At 41.0% G+C, this 25,338-nt stretch overlaps 1 protein-coding gene across 1 annotated transcript; it reads left to right on the forward strand.

The window, feature by feature from the left end:
- The first annotated feature begins 302 nt into the window (after nt 1-302).
- LOC111915264 (heat stress transcription factor B-4) lies at nt 303-2,086 on the forward strand. Its single transcript, XM_023910939.3, has 2 exons — nt 303-1,006; nt 1,112-2,086. The coding sequence occupies exons 1-2, from the start codon at nt 755-757 to the stop codon at nt 1,934-1,936; spliced, it is 1,077 nt and encodes a 358-aa protein (XP_023766707.1). The 5' UTR covers nt 303-754; the 3' UTR covers nt 1,937-2,086.
- Nucleotides 2,087-25,338: the final 23,252 nt, after the last annotated feature.

Raw genomic sequence — 25,338 nt, forward strand, 5'->3', positions numbered from 1 at the left:
CCCTAAAAGGAGGATAAAAAATCAGTAGCACATAAAGAGAGTAAATATGGGGTTGTCACACTCAATTTGTGTACATGTGGCTGTGCGTGGGGTGGGGCTTCAAGTTCCATTGAGACTTAATTTGCTACTACTAAGTATATTCTACTGATCTCACCTAAAACCCAGTATCGAATTGTATGTTAAAACTTAAAAGTTTGTGTGTGTGAGTGTGTGAGAGAGATAAAAGATTGTAACGTGTCACGGGTTTGTCTTGAAAAGCTCTTATTTTTCACAGGTTCCTAGACAGACACATATTCTCTATTCCTTCTCTCTCTACATATATATTCGAGGCTCTCTCTCTAGCTAGTAGTATAACTATATTACCACAAGTATCACCATCAGTAATATACATACTTTTAGATCCCCTTTTTCCCTTATAAATTTACTCTAAAGTTAATGCACAACACAATCTGGTCGGCGAACTAAAGTTATCTTGTATCCTTTCGTTTGTGTTTTGTTTAATTCCTCTTCGTTAAACAATATTAATAACATGGATTTCAGTCGTATATGTCTAAGCTTTTTTGTTAATCTTGGTTAAGATTTGGTTTAATAGTTAATTTTTTTTGGTGTTTAAAAAGGTGTACTAAATGTCAAGATTTGAACTCCCGTTTTCTACCCCTCTTCCACCAACCCTCATCTTTCTCTGTCTCTTTCTTTCTCTCTCTAGGATCATAAGTAGAAACACCCAGAAGATTTGAAAGAAGGTACGATTGTCATGGCGTCGATGATAGATAACTCATGTGAAGGGATATTATTATCACTAGAGTCCCACAAATCAATGCCTGCTCCTTTCCTCACTAAAACCTATCAATTGGTTGATGATCCTTCAACTGATCATATCGTTTCATGGGGTGAAGACGACACAACCTTCGTTGTCTGGCGTCCGCCGGAATTCGCTCGTGATCTTCTTCCGAATTACTTCAAACACAACAACTTCTCGTCCTTCGTTCGCCAACTCAACACATATGTATGTAACTATCTCTTTGATTTGTTTAATTAATTATCTCAGTGTTTATATATCATCGTGGATATATACTGATTTTGTGTTTGTGTTTTTGTTTATGATGATTAGGGTTTTAGAAAAATCGTCCCAGACAGATGGGAGTTTGCGAATGAGTTCTTCAAGAAAGGAGAAAAACATATGTTGTGTGAGATCCACCGCCGGAAAACATCACAGCCACACGTTGGGCTAAACCACCACCATTTCACGGGCATTAACGGAGGAGGAAATGGTTTCTTTTCTTATCCATCTACACGTGACAGTATATCCCCACCAAACTCCGACGACCACCTATACTGTGACTCCCCACCACCTCTCTCTTCACCAACCACCACCGCCTCCGCAACAACAGCAGCTACGATGTTCGGGATCTTTCCAAACAACAGTATTTCGAGCAACATTAGAGGTAACTCCGTGACAGCGTTATCAGAGGATAACGAGAGGCTTCGGAGAAGCAATAACATGCTGATGTCCGAACTCGCACACATGCGAAAGCTTTACAACGATGTTATCTACTTCGTACAAAACCACGTGAAACCGGTGACACCAAGTAACACATACCCTTCATCTCTTCTCTTACCTTCAACAAACAACCCATTAATGGTGCAAAAGCAGCAGCAAACGACGTCTTTTTTCAATAACGCGAATGCAACTGTTGTGTACCCTAGTCAACCTCATCAGCTGGAGCTTTATGATTCGACAATCAGAAACATTGTAAGAGATCAAGATACAGTAAACAACGCTGCAAGAACGAAGCTTTTTGGAGTTCCGTTGTCGAAGAAGAGAGTGCACCCAGAGTACGGGAGTGCTAATACAATGGTGGAGACTCACAAGGCAAGATTGATTCTTGAAAAGGATGATTTAGGGTTGAAACTCATGCCTCCTTCTCCTTGTTGATTGTTAATTTTTTTTTTTTTCTTACTTTTTTGAACTTATAAAGTTCATTAGACTGTTTTTAGTTACTAATCAAAACCAGTTATTCGTTAGTTTATCTGGTCGTGATGATATATTGAAGTTGGGACATGATTTGTTGATTTCTTCTAATTATCTTTCTGCGTCTATGGTTTTGATATCTGAACGTTTCAGTTAGCTCTCGCTGATGAAGGTGTCACTCATATAGTCATATCTTGTTTACAGATCACAGATGCTTGTGTTAAAATATATACTAGGGTCCAAATTAATTTAAATCACACGATTTCTCTCTCTTTTTTTTTTTTTTTTTTTGGTTTCTAGTTTCACAATAAATGGGAAGTGAAGAGTTCCTCACAAGTCACAAGATTATCATGAATTCTAATTTCTGCCTAATTCGGTTTCTGGATTTTGTCTTCTTAAAATTGCAATGTTGTTCACGTGTTTACAGTGATGGCATGTTATGTTTCCCAAAAATCAGAATTGACTGTTAATTTGTCAAGAATTCATCCTGATTTATAATTTCTAGTTTCCCAGAAATTTAAATTTGAATGTTTGTTTATATGATTCTTTTGATTGAAAACAAGGGTTTTTTTAATAAAAAATTCTCAACAAGTATGAATACGCCATAATGCATGATTACATAAAAATCTAGATATAGAGATACTTCCATTTTTTTTTTAAATGTAATTAGTAATTTAGTTTAGAATCTGACAAAGTACTAGTTTGAAATCAGATTCTCCTAATTATCACTAATATCTATTTTCAAGATTTAAATCATTTGCTTAAAAAAGTAGTACGATCTAGGGAAAAAAAAAAAAAGAAGAAAGAAAAAACTATAAAGATGGTCATGATCATCATCATCATCATCATGATCATATCTTTGTGATTAAGGTTATGATCTCAAAATATTAATCTATTCTGGAAAAGTCATTTTACTTGTTTATTTCTGGAAGATCTCTAGATGCCAGCCATGAAAGACAAAGACAAGGAAACGAAAACGTTTCCTTTGTGAGATTCGATGAAAGGGAAGCATTGGTGATAGAAAAACAATACTAGAAAAGGTTGGTTCTAAACGTTGCAATCAATCAAGTATCCTTCCACTTCTTCTGCTTCTGATACCTCTTCTGACCACTAAAGATAAAAGGAATATCTTTCCCTTTTGCTTTCTTTTTCTCTCCTTTGGATCCCCCTTTCTCAGTATGGATTTTAATTTTAAAAATTTAATGGCGCACAATGCACAAGTATAATGTATTTATTTACATGAACTTATAAGTTATAACCATGTTTTATTAAGTTATGAACTTATAATCATGTTTCTGTCAATTATGTTTAGAACATTTACCCGTACGTGTGTACCATAAAATAAACCGAGTCGTGTTGTAGTGATTGGTTGGTGTAATTACACAAAGCAAAAATAGCTTTAGTTGCAAAAAATACAACTTTTTTGGTGTGTTTTTTCCATTGAAGAAAAGTTTCAACATAAAGTTTGATAATAAATTTGTACTAGCTTTTCTCTTGGCCCCTTTATGTGATTGTATCATGTCAATCACCTCAATTTTGTGAAAGCAAATTTTTATATATTTATAGATAATTACAATGGGATATATACAAGATAGATCTAAAATAATAATAATAATAATAATAATAATAATAATAAAGTGCGCGGTTACATTCAAGACAGAGCTTGAATCATAAGAACTCCAAAGGACTCTTGATAAAATTATCACAAGTATGAGGGAACAAATTGTGGCGATTCTCTTTTGGTAAAAGACAATATCAATTTGTTTTATTATTTTATTTGCAAAGGGATTTTGACTAAGAAATATTGTGTCGTTTTTATCGCAAACCAACAATAAGTTGTCCAATAGAAAAGCTGCTTATTAAGATAATTTATTTTTTAATTCTTTGAGTTTATTTATATCTTGGTAATTATTTTTTATATACATCTAGGTAAAGAATTTTTTATAACACATATGACCATTATGACCAGATATAATGACCATTATGACCGGATATGCAGGTTTCATCTGGTCATAATGATAATATGTAAACACCTTTACAAAGTTCGTTAGTTAGATGTGTATAAAAAATAATTAGTAGATGTGAATAAACCGAAAAAGTAAGAATAAATTACACGAATGATCCCTATGGTTTGGGGTAATTTGCGTATTTGATCTCTAACTTATTATTTTTTAACTCGGATGATCTCTACTGTTTTTTTTTTGCATGTTTGGTCCATGTCTTACCTAAAAAGACTATTGCGTCATTATTAACATATTTTTTTAATTAATTTTCTTATTTATGTATTTATTTTTTATATATTAAAAAAAATAATAGACCCCACATATCTATATTTCATCACCCTAAACTTGAAACCACATTTGAAAAACCCACTAGCCATCATCTCATCTCTCATCCTCGTCAACTTCTATTTTATTTTCATCTTTAGTGACATCGACGTCTTCACCATCCTTTCTTTTTTCGGTCCTTCAACTTTGCGAACCAACACCATAACCCATTGTTTTTTCATTGAATTATTCACCACCACAACCCAATGCATCACAATCTTTGCAGGAAAAGAAATTTACTTATTATTGTAATTAACTTTTCGGTTTGTCACATCTGTGTAACTATTTTTTTTATACACATCTAAGTGACGAACTTTTTGGAAGTGTTAACATATGACTACTATGATCGAATGTAACCTACTATAGTCGGTCATAATTCGGTCATAATGGTTATATGTGAACACTTCCAAAAAGTTCATTACTTAGATGTGTACAAAAAAATAATAGTTACCCAGATGTGTACAAAAAAATAATAGTTACCCAGATGTGAACAAACTGAAAAGTTAATTACCTTAATAAGTCAATTTCCCTAAATTGAGTGTGATGTGTGATCTATAATCAAATTTAAATTTGTAATTGTTTTCACTATGGTCTATCACACAACCATAAAAGTGTATCAGTCACACAGTAATATAGTTTAGGTAAGAACTGGTTGTTGAACACTTGAGGAACGATTAGAATCAATAAAGAAAATGTAATTATTGGTAAAACAATAATCAAAAGGTAATTAAAGGGAATTTGATCTTCAAACACAAAACAACCATATTGAAAACAAATACTAGCAAACAAGAATAAATAAATGCTTTCACTTAGCCTCGATTCCCCTAGTAATCATGGTTGATTCAAGTGAAATGCAATGGATATTGGTTATACTTCACTGATTACTAAGTTGATTAGATCTTGTGGTCCATTCCTTAATCCTATGAAATTAAGGACTCCAATTACAGTGGTCATTTTAATTAGTAATCCCTAGTTCCGTTATTAAGTTCATCTTACAAGGGACTTAATCCAATATTTAATCTCAATGGTCACGATAATTAATTAAATGCGTAGAATGGTCATATAATGTAACTCGGACACATTAAAGTTCTTTCCTTAGTAATCTAACCCTAGGATTTGGTCTGTCTCTAGCAGGGTCGTTCCAAAAAAAATTTCATCAACTATTTTTATGTTAACTTAATAATTGAAAAAAAATTACTTATACTACCTTCTAAATATAACATTTTTTACTATAAAAAAACCCATATATTTAAAGAAAAACACTTCTTCTAGCTTATTGAGATGCTAAATCACTAATAATCTCTTCAAAATTGATCATGTCTAACATTATATTAATAAAGTCTGTATAATTTTGGGCCCCTTTAAAAGATCGGTCATAGACAGTCACTGCTATCGCCCACTCTCTGGGACGGGCATGGTCTCTAGTCAGAGTTGTGATTGATCAGGACAAGTATGATAAAAGCATATGTAATTAGAATGGTCCTCTAGATCTTGTAAAATCAACAATAATTTAAAAGAATTAAACTAAACACATAGGAATCATCGATTAAAAAAATATTATAAATTAAATGACCTCCAATATCCAAATCATAGAATCTACACACAATATTAAGGTCCATGCACATCTAAGAGAAAGTAAAGAGTTTTCACCCACAATCTTATAAACAAATTACAAATAAATCAAACAAAGAATTCTAAACATAATGATTAAGCAAACTGAATGATTGTCGATGATTAAAGCCTCCAATCCTTCCTCCATTTGAATTATTTAGCCTTTGAACCTCTAATCTGCATATGCAATAACTAGGTCAAAACAAAAGACCAGTTTATCGAGAGATTGTTAAACTAAATAAACATGATACATAGTAGAGAAAGGTATTACATGCAATTTTCCCTAAGGTTTCTTTCATTTGACAGCTCGTCACGACGTGTAAGAAGAATTGGGACGTTTCAAGTTGGTATCAAAGCCTTGGTTTAAGGGATTCATACATACTATCAGGTGTGTCTGAACTCAAACTGAGGATTTGATAAAGTTTTTCACAGAGAAATGTATTTTTAAGAAAAGAGTCTTCTAAGAAAACAAAGGGTGTGGTGCATGCAATCGACCGAGCTCAGGTAAGTTTTCCCAAAATACATGTACATATTATCTGATATGATTTGATCTGTGAACCGCATGCTAGTTAGGGCTAAGGATCTGCTTAATATTTGCATGATAGAATTCTAGGAGAGATGCCTTTGTATGCCTAATGTATGAGCTTTTAGACTGGCATGCTAGTACTAATCAGTAAGTGATCGGGTGGCCTGATTAGGTGATGCTTGGTTCTGATTACTTGATGCTCGAATGCTACTTGCTTTGTGCTTTTTAGGAGTTCTCAGTAGCTTCAACTAACTAGTAAGCGAATATGCTAAGTTACATACTCTTGAGTCCAAACGTTGTAGTGTGAGACCCCTCATTCGAAGAATTATCTGGTTTTGGTGATATGTAATTATATTCGTAAGCTAGTTAGAGGAAGTTAGCAAGAGTTGCTTCTGCAGCTGATGGTGAAGAGTGGTGTGGAATTTTCCTAGGAAAACCTATGATGACATCTAGTGATGGGATCCTTATCTTGATAAGGGTTAATTATATGGATATAAGGTGACTTGGCGGATTCAAGGCTATCCTTGAGGAAAGTAAGGATATATGTGGAAGGTAGTATGGGCTCGTACGACTAGAAGTAGAGGATCCGTACTCGAGTCAAGGAGATTTGCAATGAAACTAAGAAGCTTGTAGGTTTTGTGATCCCTCGATATATTTCGATGTGTATTCTGATGGTTTATATGGTCTATTTTTAGTATGGTGACTCTATGGGGCAGACCTGTTGGCAGTTTTGCTACTAGGGAGGGCTCGGGCTCAGGATCTGGAGTTGGGCAGCTGGATGATCAGACTAAGGAGTTCATCTCGTCTAAGATTACGTGTTGCATTCTTGAGAAGGCTCTTATGATCTTTGGTGCAGTCAAGGAGGGCATTCTGGAGATTTTGGATGAGCGGTTGAGCTTGTTTCGTTCTGAGAAGGTGACCTTGGTAGGAGCGTGTTCTTTGACTTTCGGGGAGTTTCTGGCATGTGGTGATCCGGACTATCACAGGGCGAAGGACCCGATAGCGAGCAGGAGGTTGTTAGAGGATGTTGCTAATGCCTTCCACATGAGCAATTTCCCCGATGGGGAAAATGTAAGACTTGTTTCCTGTCTTCTGAAGGACAGGGCATGAGATTAGTGGGAGGAGGTAGGACGTGCGGTTGTTCATATGATGTCATGGGATGATTTTGTGACTAGGTTTAGGGCTAAGTTTGCACCGGTGATTGAGGTGTAGCAGTTGGCACAAGAGTTTCAGGATCTTCGCCAGACTACAGAGACAGTGGTTGAGATCACCGTGATGTTTCAAGAGAGGGCACTTTTTGTTCCGCACTAAGTTGCGGACGAGGAGATGAAGAAAGCGAGGTATCGCGAGATGTTGAGGAGCGATATTAGGCAGTTTGTGAGCCGATCCAGTTGCAAGACACTGGAGGATATGATAGCGAGGGCTAGGGAAAGGGAGATTGATCTCTAGATGGAGAGGAAGAGGAAGACAGATGAGGCTCAGGTATCCGGGGGTTCGGGCAAGAGACACAAGGTTGTTGATGCAAGAGAGAAGGGCCAGCAGGTCCGGGGCTGTTGTGGCAAGTGCGACAGGATACACGATGGGTCGTGCAGGGTGGGTGGTTATGGCTGCTTAAGTGCGGTCGGAAAAGTCATATCAACAGGGATTGCACTGCTACTACCACCACCACCTCGATATCTTATCAGATTTGTTTTCATTACAATCAAATGGGCCACAAGAAGGCCCATTATCCTATTTTAGCTGCAGCAGGACCGGTGTCAGCACTCGCTCCTACAACTCTTCGGATTACTGACGACCGCTAGGGTCTGGCGGATGCACCTGTGCTGAAGACTACGGAATTTTAGTCGATGGCCGAGGAGGCTCGTGAAACTCCCGACATTGTGATGGGTATGTATCTTCTCCTTATCTCTTGATTTATATTGATTTTTCAGCTTATATTTATGTGTTTTATTTAAGGATCGTTACTCGTGAACGGTATTTCTGCTTTGGTGTTGTTTGATTCGGTAGCTAATAGATCCTTTGTATCTCTTGTGGTTAGCAAGAGGTTTGTTGGAGATCCGGAGAAGCTGGATTGTCCATTAGATGTCAAGATCATAGATGATAGATTTGTTCGGGTTGTGAGGTTTCATCGGGGTTGTACTCTTCAGTTGTTCAGTGAGGAGTATTAGATTGATTTGGTTCCCATTCCTTTGCATGTGAACAAGGTTATTGTGGGTATGGATTGACTGAGCCCCAATGGGACAATGATCGATTGTGAGCAGCAGTTAGTCCGGATTCGAACCCCAAGTCGGGGAGAGTTGGTGGTTCAGTGGGAGAGAGCTCAGAGTGGGTCGTTATTGTGTTCAACAGCGAGGGTCAGACGTTATATTCAGCAGGGTTCTTCAGGATTTGTCACCTATGTTATCGATGATGTGTCGATTGTGTGGGACTATCCCGATGTGTTTCTAGAGGATTTGCATGGGGTAAGGCGGCCGTTCGATGCTCATTCCCGAACCAGATTCTAATCCTGAACCCCTGCTCCATGACGTGTCACCACCATACTGAAACATAACCACCTAAACAATTAGCAAATACACTAGAAGGTTCACACTCTCGAGTTCCGTACATTTATCATTATCTTCCTAGTCTCAGGTATAAATCCTATGCTTTCAGTAGTACGGTCTCAATACTACCTTCCACACCTATTTATACCCTCCTCAAGGACTACCCCGACTCCTCCAAGTCGTTATTCCTAACTAGTACATTCATCATACTATAAGGTGTCCTACACACCAATGCATCTCTCAGGGATTTCCTAGGACTCCTTTCCTCACCTCTTTCTGCTATTAGATGGAGAAGAAACTTCCACTAATACCACTTAACTACTACATGAACGCAATTACATACTACTTACTAGATAACTCTTCGAATGACAGGTCCCACACTATAATGGTTGGACTCAAACAAGAGTTGTGCAATAGAGTTACACCTATCCCTCTAAAATTATCTAATAACAATAATATGTAACCCCACGTGTTCATCCACTAGTTACTTAGTACCAACAAAATTCACTAAAGCACAAAGCATGTAACATTCGAGCATCATGCAATTCAACTCAGAACATAACCCATACAGGTCATCCTATCAACTAACTGATATGGTACTAGCATGCGAATCTATAAGCTCGTACAAATAGGAACATAAAGGCATCTCTCCTAGCATTCTATCATGAAATTATGAGCAGATCCTTAGCCCCTAATCTAGCATGCAATTCTCATATCATAGCATAAAATATATAATAGGTATGGGTATTTTGGGAAGACTTACTTGAGCTCGGTTGATTGCACGCATCGCACCCCTTTTTCTTTTATTAAAATCCTATGATCAAAATGTTTCTTTTTTGGAAAATATACCAAACCCTCGATTTAAGTCTAGGCACAATCGAGATTATGCCCGAATCCCTCAAATCAAGACTATGATACCAACTTGTAACATCCCAAAAACACATATAGAATGTGAAAAGTGTATCATATCACCATAATATCAGAGCACAAATTACCAAAATCTCAAAATGTGAAAACCATAAGGTGATTCAGTGCGATCAGGTCGGACCTTCCCCTTCGAACTGGAAGTACCTGAAACATAAACTGAAAATCGTTAGCACAAAGCTTATGAGTTCCGCCAAAATACCATACACCATACAAACCTATTGGCAAGAATATATGGATGCTTGCAATTCTCTTCGGTCTATTTCAACTGGATACAGTCAAGCATATCTAGGTGCTTGCAGTCCCCTTTCGGTCTATTTCAACTGGATACTGTCAAGCATATTTGGGTGCTTGTAATCCCCTTCGGTCTTTTTCAACCGGATATTGGATCTATTTCACCCCTACCCCTACCATATAATTGATGGGTTTTGAGCATTTTAACACTTCCTAAGTGTACATGCAACCCTAATAACCTTGGATCTATGTTTGTCTAATAATCATGCAAAGTTGTTTTCCAAGGTTATGAACCTATCTAGCATACATGGGGTACAATTTTCTTTGTATAGAAGATAGAACTACATACCTTGTTGTTGAAAGTGTTCCTTGAAACCTTGTGAGCCTAGCACCTCAAGTGTGATACCTCAAATGCTTCACACAACACCAAATGCAAAGAATAAACTTGAGAGAATACTCTAACACATGCAAAATCGGCCAAGCCCTCTTGTTTCTTAGTGTAGCCGATTTTGGGGAGAGTTACATTGCTTATATAGTGTGTGGCATTAGGTAAACCCTAATGTTCCATGACTCTTCATTTCTTGATCCATGGGTTAACTCCATGGAGCATCTTATGGGTGGAACCCAACTTGATAATCCATGGAGCCTCTTAGCCCACTATATAAGATATGGAAGATTTACATAATCTAACCATATATCTAATTAGTTATCTTTAGATCACTTAATTAATTCTAAATTAATTTTTGATCAAACTAATTAAATAACATTATTAATATATTAGAACTTATAATATATTAATAAACCATAGGTGTTATATGTCTCATTTAGTTCATCCAATTGCATGGTGCCATGCAACCCAAATGGACCATGTCGGGTCGGGTCAAGTACGTACCAGAAATAGTTATGGACTTAGACACCTTATCTAACAGTCTCCCACTTGGATAAGTCTAATAACTATAACTGCAATACTTCAGGAACCGATCGGCAATCGTAGCTCTTTCAGGGTCTCTCGGAACTGAGAAGATGTTGATACGCCATTTAAGATAAGTGATCATATAATCCTCTGTTCTAGATATCAGTCGGACAATTACATGGAACAATGTCTTACTTATTGTCCAGCAGTTTGTTTCTCGATTTCCCGATTTGTTTGACAAAGAACTTAATTGAACACATCAATTTAGTTCTGAACTGGCCCGGTACATGGGTCAAAACAAAATCATCGAGGGGCCCAGATATCAGCTTCTAATCCAAGAAGGAACAGATAAACTTCGACTCATATTTTTGTTCTACTACTAGGTGTATTATACACAAAATCACGTTTTATAACATCGAGTTACCAATGCGTTTTCGTACAATCAATGCATAATCAATTCATAGGCAACAAATCATATCTCTAGGTTTGAAGACTTATACGATATTACCGTCTCACGATCACTCGAGATAAAATTCCATGAAGTGATTCCAGTGAGCGTGGGTTGATTCCAAGACTCAGAACTTGTGAGCACTCATGAAGTGTTGTCTTATATCGTGACACCTACAACCAACTTCATGACAGTCTTACTTCATATCTACTTCCAACATATGACTGACTGTGGAAAATTTGAATAATATGTGAAACCACAAGATACCATTCTGGAAGTCAAAACATGCAAAAGAAATTATAGTAAACGATTGACAAAAGATAGGAACACTTTACTCATAAATAAACACAACTTTTATTCATCATCAATTGTCAATTACACTTTACAAATTTCATAATTTATCTAACTACTAAAATTTATATCATCCTTCAGCCCTATGCTCCGAGCATGCTGGAGATGCTTAACCCTACTCAGTCCCTTCGTGAGGGGATCTGCTGGGTTCTCATCCGATGATACCCTCTTTTCCACGAGGATTCCTTCTTCTATGCGATGTCTGATAAAATGATATTTTCTATCGATGTGTCTGGATCTCCCGTGATCCCTTGGTTCCTTGGCTAAGGAAACAACACTTTCACTATCACGGAAAATTTCCATGGGCTCCTTTATAGCTGGTACTACTCCAAGGTCTCCTATGAAGTTCTTCAGCCATATATCCTCCTTTGCTGCCTCGCTCGCTACTATATACTCTGATTCACAAGTGGAATCAGCCACTGTTTCCTGCTTGGAACTCTTCCAAGTGATTGCTCTTCCGTTTAGGGTGAAGACCCAACCCGACTGAGAGCGGAAATTATCCCTATCAGTCTGGAAACCAGCATCACAATACCCTACAACTCTCAAGTCATCACTCCCACCGAGGGTAAGGACCCAGTCCTTAGTCCTCCGTAGGTACTTGAGGATATTCTTTACCGCAGTCCAGTGAGCCTTGCCAGGGTTCCCCTGATACATGCTAACCATGCTCAAGGAAAAGGCTACATCAAGTCGAGTACAAGTCATATCATACATGATCGAGCCTACTGCCGAAGCATAAGGCACTCGACTCATTTCTGCTATCTCAGCCTCAGTACTAGGGCTTTGTGTCTTACTCAATCTGGCATTACTCTGGATGGGTAATTCTCCTTTCTTGGAGTTCTGCATGCAGACTATCTTCAACACCTTGTCCAAGTAGGTACTTTGACTAAGTCCAATTAGTCTTTTACTCTGGTTTCTCAAAATCCTTATCCCTAGAATATAGGCAGCTTCTCCTAGGTCCTTCATACAGAAACATTTCCCAAGCCAGGACTTAACTTCCTGTAGAGTGGGGATGTCATTTCCTATTAGTAGTATGTCATCCACATACAATACCAAAAAGCTAACTATACTCCCACTAGCCTTGACATACACACAAGATTCATCTTCACTCCTAGAAAAGCTAAATTCCTTGACTTTCTCATCAAAGCAAAGATTCCATCTGCGAGGTGCTTGCTTTAATCCATAAATGGATTTCTCAAGATTACACACTCTATTAGGGTACTTGTTACTGACAAAACCTTCTGGCTGACTCATGTAAACATCTTCAGTCAACTTTCCATTAAGGAAAGCGGTTTTGACATCCATTTGCCATATTTCATAATCATGAAATGCAGCTATGGCTAACATAACCCTAATAGACTTAATCTTAGCTACTGGAGAAAAAGTCTCATCATAATCCACTACAGAAGTTTGAGAGAAGCCCTTTGTAACCAGTCGAGCCTTATAAGTGTGTACATTACCATCCATGTCGGTCTTCTTCTTGAAGATCCATTTGCACCCTACAGTCTTACGACCTGGTACATTTTTGACCAAGTTCCAAACTTGATTGTCATACATGGATTGTATCTCGCTATCCATAGCCTCTTTTCCTTTAACAGACTCAGGGCCTGCCATGGCTTCCGCATAACTGTTAGGTTCATCCAGACCTACTAGTGTCTCATCACTAATAAGTGTCTCACCTTCCGCAATAATATGGAAACCATAGTAATGCTCAGGTGCATTCCTAACTCTCGTGGAATGCCTCAGAGGTACAGACTCGTCAATTGGCTCAACAGGAGTTTCCTCCTCAAGTTGAGGGCTAGGGTTTGAAGCTCCTTCACCACTTGAATCTTGAATTTCTTCAAGGTCAATTTGCCTCCCACTGTCTCCTTAGCTTATAAACTCTCTCTCTCTCTCTCTCTCTCTCTCAAGACTCCTCTTCTTGCTACAAAGACCACATTATCACTAGGTATGTAAAAGAGGTAAGCAAAGGATCTTTGTGGGTAGCCGGTGAAAATACACCTCTCACTTCGGGGTTCTAGCTTATCATGAGACTCGCGTCTCACAAAAGCCTCACAACCCCAAATCTTGATGTGGTCTAGTTTGGGTACTTTACCAGTCCACATCTCATGAGGAGTTTTGGCAACTTTCTTTGTAGGGACTAGATTAAGGATATGGGCGGCAGTCTCTAAGGCATACCCCCAAAATGAGATTGGTAGCGAAGCTCGAATCATCATGGAACGAACCATATCAAACAAGGTTCGATTACGCCTCTCAGCTACACAATTCAACTGTGGTGTCCTGGGAGGTGTCAATTGTGAGACTATCCCACATTCCCTAAGATAGTCAAGGAACTCTGAACTAAGATACTCACCACCTCGTTCGGATCGAAGCATCTTAATATTCCTGCCCAACTGATTCTCAACTTCCTGTTTAAATTCCTTAAACCTTTCGAAAGTCTATGACTTATGCTTGATTAAGTAGACATATCCATATCTACTGTAATCATCAGTAAAAGTCAATTAATAACGATTAGCATCCCTTGTGGCATGTTTGAATGGTCCACACACATCAGTGTGTACAAGGTCCAACAAACCTTCACCCCTCTCACAAGAACCTGTGAAGGGTGACTTTGTCATTTTTCCAAGTAAGCATGATTCGCAATTATCATCTGACTTTAGGTCAAATGACTCCAAGACTCCATCCTTTTGGAGTTTCCCTATGCGTTTCTTACTTATATGTCCAAGACGACAATGCCATAATGATGCTTTATCCAAGTTATTATTATTAAGAGAATCAATACAAAAAACATTATTTCCTAAGTTATCAACCACATATACAGTTTCATACACCCCATCACAAGGTAATGCTTTAAAATAAAGAATATTATTAAGGAAAGCATTAATCGAACCAACTTCATTATCAAATGAAAAGGTAAAACCTTGTTTATACAATGCATGAAAGGAAATAATATTTCTTGCCATTTCTGGCGAATAACAACATTTATTCAAATCTAAACTAAACCCACTACTTAGCGATAAAGTATAAACTCCAATCTTGGTGACAGGTGAAGCTTTCATGTTTCCCATGATCAAGTTTATTCTTCCTTGCTCCACATTCTCACTTCTTCTTAGTCCCTACAAATCAGAACAGATATGAATACCACAACCGGTATCAAGGACCCATGAGTTAGAATGGGGTGAGTTATTAGATAAGATGTAACGACCGAAAAATTCCAACCAATTTAAACTTTTCAAAAACAACCCGATTTCATTAATTTATTACAAAAAGGTTTTCAATACAAATTATTTAGAGTATTCCCAGAATCACATCACAACATAAACATGAGGAGCGGTACGATCACGCCTTCGCCTTGCCACGGTCTCCTGAAGAACCTGAAAAAACATTAAACCACAACTGTAAGCCCGAAAGCTTAGTAAGATATCCCCAAAATACCAACCACATATACCATACATGCATATCATGCCATATCATATCCGATCACAGAACAACCATGCATTTCGGGTCTACTGTGTGACTGGTCCGCCGCACCGGCCAACAGTCCACCTGGTCCACCCTCCGAGTCTAGCCATATACATCGAGTCTGCAGTGTGATTGGTCCGCCCGTACCGGGCCTTCAATCCACCTGGTCCACTCTCTGAGTCTACAGTATGACTGGTCCGCCCGCACCAGGCCTTCAGTCGGCCTGGTCCACTCTCCGAGCCTCGGCACGTCTGGTCCGCCCTCTTGGGGCCTACAGCCTATCCGGACTGCTCGCTGGGCCTTCGGGACAACCGGTCCGCCCTGGGTATCTTGGCCTACAACACAAAGCAGGACCCGCCTCAACCCAACTCCAGTCCAATCAACCATGTGCACATAAACATACAATCATATAACAATTCACAGTCAATAAGCCGATCAAACAGATCACATAACATATCATCATCCTAACCAGGATACCGACCTAACCGGTCACTAGCATAGCATCACCCTACATATCAAGATACCGACCTCAACCAGGTCTCTAACATACACCATCCTAACTACCAGGATGCAAACATATCAAAGCAATAACATAACAACAATACCCGGATCTCAATCCGATAAAGGGTCGGCCTTGGTGCCTTAGACCCTGTTGATATAGTGAGGATAACTCACCTCGCACTGCCGAAACTCTGAACTGAAGAAGCAGATTCTCGAATCATCGACTCACCGAAAATCCTGAACTAGCCAACATAGTACAAATAAACATTAGGCCAAGCACAATACTCTTCTAAGGGTAAATTGACCATTTTACCCCTAACTCAATCCGACCCAACACTAGGAAAGCTCCCAAGCCCACCAATGGCCCAAAGTCCAGAAGTCCAAAACAAAGCCCATTATTGGTCCAATTTACTAAATTGGGCCCACCTCACCAAATGGGCCTAAACTCATGATCCTTAACAACCAATGGGCCCAAAATACTCTAACCATAATATCCAGTCACGGCCCAAAATCCAGCAGCCCAAATAACAGCCCAATCCCTAAGGCCCAAAATGAAAAGCCCAATAGAGGGAGTACGTTGGGCATACCCTCCTCGGTACGCTGGGCGTACTTGCTGATTCGCAACAGGGGATCGGGGCACTGACTCGCTACGCGGGGCGTACTCACATGTTACGTGGGGCGTAACTTCGGTACTCATTAAGTCCCCATAACTTCTTAATGGCTTAAGCTCTTAAGCCCAAACTTCAGATCCCTAGGCCAAACATGCCTAAGATTCATAAAGTCTCAAACATTATCACTTGGGGCATCCATAAAGCTCTTAATCCAAGGTCTTAATCCATTAAGACCCACATATCTCACACAAGGAACAACCACAGCCCTTGGGACCTCATTTTTCTCACTCAAGACCTCTCCAAAGGTCTGAAAGGACAGATAATCTTGACCAACTCAAAACATGCATCAAAATGAGGACTTTTGGGACAAGAATGGTGTCAAAGCTTCACAACACATAGATCTACACAATATGAATGTCAAGCAAGAAGCTTTATACCTCAAATAGGCTCCAAAGGATGATGTCTTCCCAGATCTATAAGCTCCAGCCGTTTCTCTCCTTCCTTGACAACTTCTCCTTTCTTCCTTTATGCTCTCCTTTGCTAATCCAAGCTTTCCAAGACCAAACACACCCAAACAAGGAGGTGGGACGGCTATCTTAGGGTTTCTGAGGTTAAGGGAGAGCTTATGGAGGCTAGGGTATGCACCAACATGTTCCTTATATAGTGGCTGACCCTAAATTTAGGGTTTTAGAACTCTGAGAGTACGATGGGCATACCTTTAGTACGCTAGGTGTACTCAACCTTGCACCCGCGTCACTTACTCCATTACGCTGGGCGTAATCCCAGCTTACGCTAGGCGTACTCGGCGAGTCCCCAAACTTCATACTTGGCCCTCATTATTCCACTTTTCCCACAAGAAGATCAAAATACCACTTCTCTTACATCCCGGGGACTCACAATTAGGTACTCTTAGGAACGGGGCGTTACATAAGATAGTGTAAATACCTACATGGTTGGGTTTGACTTTCCCATCCTTCACATCTTGCTGGTACTTTGGACAGTTCCGCTTCTAATGTGACTTTTCATGGCAATAGAAGCATTCAGCCTCTTTTGGGTCAGAAGAAGGAGTGATGAAACCTTTCTTGGTTCCACTTGAAGAAGTGCCTTCAAGGGTCCTAGCCTTGGTACCCTTCTAAGAACTCTTTCTCTTCTTCCCTCGTCCTTTCCCGATGGCCAAGACAGGGGTGGAGTTGGTAGGAGTAGAAGTAATAACAACCGCCTTACCCTTAAGACCACTTTCCGCGATCTTTAGGAGTCCTTGAAGTTTGCTGAGAGTGACCTATTCCTTGTTCATGTGGTATGTCATGCGGAATTGATCATAACATGAAGGCAAGGAGTGCTAAATGATATATATTTCAAGCTCCTCGGGGAAGTTCACGTTAAGCTTCAGCAAACGGTCCACAAATCTTTGCATTTTCTGCATGTGGCCCGTGATGGGTTCACCATCCTTCATTCGGGTTGTTATCATGGAGGAGATGAATTCATACCTCTCTTGTCTTGCACTTTGATGGTATCTTTCCATCAAATATTGGTGCATTTGCATTTCAAAAGGGTAGACGCCCTCGTAGGACTTTTGGAGGTCGGCTTTCATAGTGGCCATCATGATGCATGCCACCTTGGTGGCATCCCTTTCATGTGCCCTAAAGTCAGCGATCTCTTGAGGAGTAGCAACTGTCTCATCAATCTCCTTAAGCTCCTTATCGAGGACATATTCTTTGTCCTCGTTGCGGGTAATCATTCGGATGTTTCTGATCCATTCATTAAAGTTGGATCCATAAAAAGTTGACTTTCCCACACAAGTTCATTAGAGAAAAGGAGCCATTAGGATTAGAGCCAGAAGCAGCAGTGTTTGCAGACAGCTGAAAAGAAGAAAAGTTTAGTTTAGAAATAGTGATAGTCCTTAATAAAACACCCAAATGTAGTATTAAGGCTAGGACCCAATCACAATATATTATACTTAGAAGAGGTATGTCGTAATCTAAGTAATAACATATTTGAAAGGTAGGTGAATGACGATTCACCAATTTCCACCAAAGACGAAATATTAAAAATATTTAATTTGGTTCTTAGAAACTCCTATTCTTTTGAGATTCAATGAACTTTTGAAAGGCATGTTTCAATCTCGAGTGTGCTCTCCAAGTTTTGTGACTGGGATGTCTAGGATCACAAAACGAGGTGTGAAGTAACCATGCAAATTACTTGGTACCTTTAATGTATTACCCTTCAACTAATGTGCCGGTTAACCACACACGCTCCATCGATACAATGATAAACATTAAGTCACCCTTTACCTATCTGGTTAAGTTCAAGTTAGTGTGCTGGTTAACCACACACGCTCCACTAACGACTTAGACAAATTGTAAAGTGTAATTTCATGGATTAGCACCTTATTCACATTTTTCCTAAAGTAACTAAGATTGGGAATTTAATAAAACATTTAGTTACTTTATAATTATCATTATACTTTTAATGAGAATTTATAAGTCCTTGTCCTACCCGTTTGGATAACGAACCTCCACCAGTCAAGCAAGCGGTGGGTGAGAGTGGACACCCATTAAGTTGCCATTTTATAGGCAACAACCTTATACCCACCTTATATACTGGCTTCGTGAATGAGGCGTACTAGCGGTAAGACGACTTTGATCTTATACACACACACACACACACACACACACACACACACACATATATATATATATATATATATATATATATATTATTTTATAACTTATAATATTATAAGTATAAGGAATTTTGACTTTTAAAATTCTAAGGGTTGGAACTAAAGTTTTAATATAACTTTACTTGTTCCAAAACTTGAGGGCAAGTTTTGTAAACTTTCAAACTTTTCATTTCTTGTAACTTATGAGTTAATTAGAGTATTAAAAACGAAGACTCTTCATTTTTATAACCCATGTGTTCGTTTAATGGTTTTTAAAACAAAGTGACTTTTGGTTTTCCATAACTTGAGGACAAGTTATGGACTCCATTAGAACACATAATGATCATGAATTAATCTACCACATAGGTTACAAATAATTCCTATGATCATCTAATATCATAAGATCAAGAACATGAATATGAACACTTTCATGAATGAAAAATTACACTTAAAATTTGTAATTTTGATAATTTGTCATTGTAAATGGATTAACATGAACATTACACCAACTAAAACAAGTTTTAAAACACCAAAACAGTTTAGGGTAATGTTCCTAGTCCATTTCCAGCAACAAAAACCGAAATTCTGAAAACTGCAACCTCTACTCGTCGAGTGCATGAACAGACTCGACGAGTAGCTTGCATTTGGTCATGGACTCGTCGAGTCCTCCGATGGACTCGGCGAGTTCATACGGGCAGAAAGCAGAAAACTCGATTTTTTTCAAGCAGTTTGCACAAAAATCAGACAAGCAAGCCTAGGCTCTGATACCACTGATGGGTTTTGAGCATTCTAACACTTCCTAAGTGTACATGCAACCCTAATAACCTTGGATCTATGTTTGTCTAATAATCATTCAAAGTTGTTTTCCAAGGTTATGAACCTATCTAGTGTAACAACGTAAAATTTCCAATTTAATTTTTAATTTTTAAACCACAAAATGTATATCATATCATAATCTCAAATCCAAAACAACAGTGTTTTCAAAACAAATCCCAAGATCTCTCTAATGTGAACTCCATCGGTGTGGGTGTGTACGAGTCAGGTCGTCGCCTTCCCACGGTCCTCGCTGGTACCTGAGACATCAAACACAACAACTGTAAGTAGAAATGCTTAGTGAGTTCCCCAAAATACCACATACCACAACTACGCCACTCGAGGCTAAACCCGACCCTCCGGTCAAGATGTCTCAGCGGGACCCTCCAGTCCCGCAGCTCGTCAGACCCTCCAGTCCAGTCATAGCTCATTGGGCCCTCTGGCCCGGTCTGAATCGTTGGACCCTCCTGTCCGGTCTATATAATCATACAGCATACAAATAACACATAGCATGAATTCTCTAATATAACACATAAACTCATATATAGCGTAGAAGACCCTCTGGTCAACTTAGAATACCACTCAAGGTGACGTATGGTGAGATGACTCACCTTGTGGAAAGTCTAGAATCTCACGTGCTCGCTATCTCCGAATCCCAAACGAAGACTCAACCTCGCCTAATCATAAGAATATTATTTCAATTAATATAGACCTCCACCACTAGACTTTACCTCTTATTAACATTCCTCAGAGGGGTAAAAGACCATTTTACCCTCCCTTGACTCAAAGTCCACATGTTGACCAAAACCCTAAAAGTCAGCAAAAGTCAACATCTTTAGTACGCGGGGCGTACAGACTGATGTACGCGGGACGTACATCGCCAACTCAATAGACGGGGTCTCCACCCAGTACGCTGCATGTACTGGGAGTTATGCCCAGCGTAACAGTCGGATCCAGACACACTTCATTTCTGGTCTTAATCGGTTAAGCCACTACTTCAACTTCTAGATCCGGCCTCATTTAAGCATCCTTACTCATAAAGTCGGAACCTTTAAGCCTTGGCATGGCTGTAAAGGCCCTTACACTCCTTAACACCTTTCCATTTCAACTCAAGGATCTAGATCTCATGCATGGCTAATCATTCACGTCCAAGATTACATTTTTAAGGATCTACAAATCAAATGGACCAGAAATATGATGGATCTAAGCTAATGGAGACCACTTGCTTATAAAGTTTCCACCTTTGGGACCAAACCCTAGAAAATGGTCCATAAAGCAAACCACTAGATCTACAAGTCAAGGTCCGAACTTTTTACCTTAGAAAGAAGCTCCAACCTTTTCTAAGCCCAGATTTATACTTGAACACCAGCTTCTGGCCTTCACAATGGACTCTTCATCTCCTTTGCTACCTTGAAATGACACCGCCAAGCTTAGAACAGTCACAAAAGGGCTAAGAACGAAGGAACACTCTTTTAGGGTTTCTTTCTGAGGGATGGTGGCTGAGGAACCAAGCCATCTCATTCCTTTTATAGCCAACAACTCAAATTAGGGTTTTGGGTCTGGACCGATTACGCCCGGCGTAACCTTGGGTACGCCCAGCGTACCCAATGATGACGTGTTTAAATGAGGCGCACGAGTACGCGCAGCGTACTCCTTGTACGCCCAGCGTACTCGCCCAACACAAAGGCCCTAAAATGACAACAATTTAAGATGAAGGGCTAAATAAAAGGGTACCTGGATTTCGGGCTGTTACAATTCTCCCCCACTAGAACCAGACTTCGCCCTCGAAGTCTCATGCTACGAACAACTTCGGGTGCTGCTCCCGCATCTCCGAATCCGGCTCCCAGGTCAGCTCGGACCCCTTCCGATCTTGCCACTGGACCTGAACCAGGGGTACTTCCTTGTTCCTCAGAACCTTGATCCTCCGATCCAAAATCGCAATCGGCTTCTCGACATAATTCAGACTTGCGTCCACCTGGATGTCCTCCAACGGTACCACTGCCGACTCGTCGGCAATACACTTCCTCAGTTGCGACAAATGGAAGGTATCATGAATTTGGTCCAACTCCGCAGGTAGCTCTAGGCGATATGCTACCTTGCCCACCCTCGCGATTACCCTAAACGGCCCAATATACCGGGTCCCCAGCTTGCCCTTCTTCCTGAATCGGATCACTCCTTTCCAAGGAGATACCTTCAGGAGTACGAAATCATCGACCTGGAACTCGAGCTCAGATCATCCCAGCTCCCGCTGAAATCCAACACACATGCTCGTAGCATGTCCTCGAGCGTCTGAATCGTCCGCTCACTTTTCCCGTCAGTCTGTGGGTGATATGCGGTACTAAAATGCAGCCTCATACCCAACTCCTCGTGAAATTTCTTCCAGAATCTGGAAGTCAAACGCACATCTCGGTTTGGCACGATCGAGATGGGTACTCCATGTCGCGATACCACCTCCCTCACGTATAGCTCTGCCAATCTTTCCGCAGAAGAACTCTCACTAATAGCGAGAAAGTGGGCGCTCTTCGTCAATCGGTCCACTATCACCCATATCGCGTCGACACCCCTTGCCGTTCTCGGCAATTTGGTGATGAAATCCATGGATATCTGCTCCCACTTCCACTTCGGAATCTCAAGTGGCTGCAGCTTATCATGCGGTTTCTAGTGCTCGGCCTTAACCCTACGACAGGTTAGGCATCTCTTAACGAACCACGCCACATCCCTCTTCATACAGGGCCACCAATACTCCTTCTTCAGATCCAGATACATCTTAGTGGCCCCGGGATGGATAGAAAACTTCGATCTGTGCGCCTCCTCCATCAAGATAGTACGCGTCCCGCCCACAAACGGTACCCAAATCCGACCCTGAAAGGTCATAAGCCCTCGGCTATCGGTAACAAACCCTAACACCTGCCCGATAACTCGCTCTCTCTTACGGTTCTCCGGTCTCACTGCCTCGGCCTGGGCCTCTATGATGGTATCCAATACCGGAGTCATCATCGTCAACCTCATACAAATATCCCGCATCGGGGCACCCTCTGCCCTACGACTCAGGGAGTCAGCTACCACATTAGCCTTGCCCGGGTGGTACAGGATCTCGCAATCATAATCCTTTACCACATCCAACCATCTCCTCTGCCACATGTTCAGATTGGTCTGATCCATCAAATACTTCAAGCTCTTGTGGTCAGTGTATATCGTACACCGAACCCCATACAGATAGTGACGCCTGATCTTGAGGGCGAACACCAAAGCCCCCAACTCCAGATCGTGGGTGGGATATCTCGTCTCATGAGGCTTCAACTGCCTCGGTGCATACGCGATCACATGCCCTCTCTGCATCAACACTGCTCCCAACCTCGATATCGATGCATCACAGTACACCACGAAATCCTCCATCCCTTCCGGTAGTGCGAGCATGGGAGCTTCGCACAATCTCTGGCGAAGGGTCTCAAACGAGGTCTGCTGCTCTGGACCCCATGAGAAAGTAACACCCTTCCGGGTCAACTTGGTAAGTGGCACGGCGATCTTGGAGAAATCTCTGATAAATCTCCGATAGTAGCTTGCCAGCCCTAAGATGCTCCTGATCTCCGTAGGTGACCTCGGCACCTCCCAACTCATCATAGCCTCAATCTTGGCTGGGTCAACCAATATCCCATTCTGGTTAACGAGACGCCCTAAGAACTGGACCTCTCGTAACCACAAATCGCACTTGGAGAATTTGGCGAAGAGCCTCTCCGATCTCAGAATTCCGAGGAGCTCCCTCAAATGTTCCTCATGCTTCTCTCTCGTCCTCGAATACACCAGGATGTCATCAATGAATACAATTACCGAACGATCCAACATCGGCCTACACACCCTGTTCATGAGATCCATGAACGCTGCTGGTGCATTGGTGAGCCCGAATGGCATCACCATGAACTCGTAATGCCTGTAACGAGTCCTAAACGCCGTCTTCTGGATATCCTCATCCCGAACTCTCATCTGGTGATATCCCGACCTCAAGTCTATCTTGGAGAACCAAGACGCCCCCTGCAACTGATCGAATAGATCATCGATCCTTGATAACGGATAACGGTTCTTGACCGTCAACTTGTTCAACTCCCAGTAATCAATGCACATCCAGTGTGAACCATCCTTTTTCTTGACAAAAAGGATCGGTGCTCCCCAGGGAGAGCTACTGGGACGGATGAACCCTTTCCCCAACAGCTCTTGCAGCTGTGAGGATAACTCCTGCATCTCTGGTGGTGCTAGCCGATATGGCGCCTTAGCGATAGGCGCAGCCCCGGGAATCAAATCGATACAAAACTCCACGTGCCTCTTGGGAGGCACACCCGGCAACTCCTCGTGGAACATGTCCGGAAACTCATGCACTATCGGCACCTCATCCACTGAACTTGGCCTCCTAGAGGCCTCTCGTACATCTGTCACATAGGCTACGAACCCCTTGCAGCCCTGCTGCAAACTCCGCCTCGCTCTGGCAGCCGAACAGAATACCGAACCACCACGAGTCCCCTCGCCATAAACTGTCAGCACTCCCCCACTAGGATCTCGGATCGTCACCAATTGACGCTCGCAATCTATGACAGCCCCGAAACGGCTCAACCAATCCATGCCTACTATAACACAAACATCCCTCATAGCAATCGGAATCAAATCAATCGGAAAATCCACCCCGAAGATCTCCAGCACGCATCCACGTATCACCTCGGTAGCACATACCTCACACTCATCTGCTATGGAAACCCGCAGAGGTCGACTCAACGCCTCTCTCAGAAGACTAATGTGTCGACTAAAAGTCACAGATATGAAAGACCGACTCGCACCCGAGTCGAACAACACTAATGCAGGTACAGAACTCACAAGAAAAGTACCTACGCATAACACATAGCAATTACAATAGCATAAACTCAACATAAAATAGATAAAGATTACATACTTGCCACGACGTCAGGCGCTGCGCAGACCTCCTCCGCAATCAACTGGAAGGCTCTCCCCCTTGCCTTCGGTGCTTCGGCCTTCACTGGCCGGGTCTCTGTAGATCGAACCGCAGGTGCAGATCCGTGTACTGACCTCTGAAGCTAAGGGCACTCGGCCTTCCGATGGCCGGTCTGGTTGCAATGAAAGCAAACCAAGAACCCCTAAGGACAATCCCTCGCAAAATGTCCTTCCTTCCCACACTTGTAGCATACCCCAGTCTTGCACGACCCATCATGGCTCTTGTCGCACTTCCCATAAGTGCGGCCCCTCGAACTACCCGTCCTCGAATCAGTGGGCTTTGCCCGCTTAGCGGCCGGCTGCGACTGCGCTGGTCGCCGATCACCCCTCTAAGACTCGGTCTCCTCCCTCGCCTGTGTCTCAAGCTCAATCTCTCGCTTCCGGGCATTTTCCTGGAGCTCGGCAAATGTCTGGTAAGTTGAGTTCACCACGAACTCACGGATGTCCC

Source organism: Lactuca sativa, chromosome 4 (genome assembly GCF_002870075.4).
Source record: "Lactuca sativa cultivar Salinas chromosome 4, Lsat_Salinas_v11, whole genome shotgun sequence".
Taxonomy (NCBI): Eukaryota; Viridiplantae; Streptophyta; class Magnoliopsida; order Asterales; family Asteraceae; genus Lactuca; species Lactuca sativa.

What these genes read in the sequence shown, in the direction of transcription:
- LOC111915264 (XM_023910939.3), top strand. Translation starts at nt 755, where the DNA reads ATGGCGTCGATGATAGATAACTCATGTGAAGGGATATTATTATCACTA. An exon ending in TTCGCCAACTCAACACATAT is followed by an intron (nt 1,007 to 1,111) that starts GTATGTAACTAT and finishes TATGATGATTAG; the next exon opens with GGTTTTAGAAAAATCGTCCC.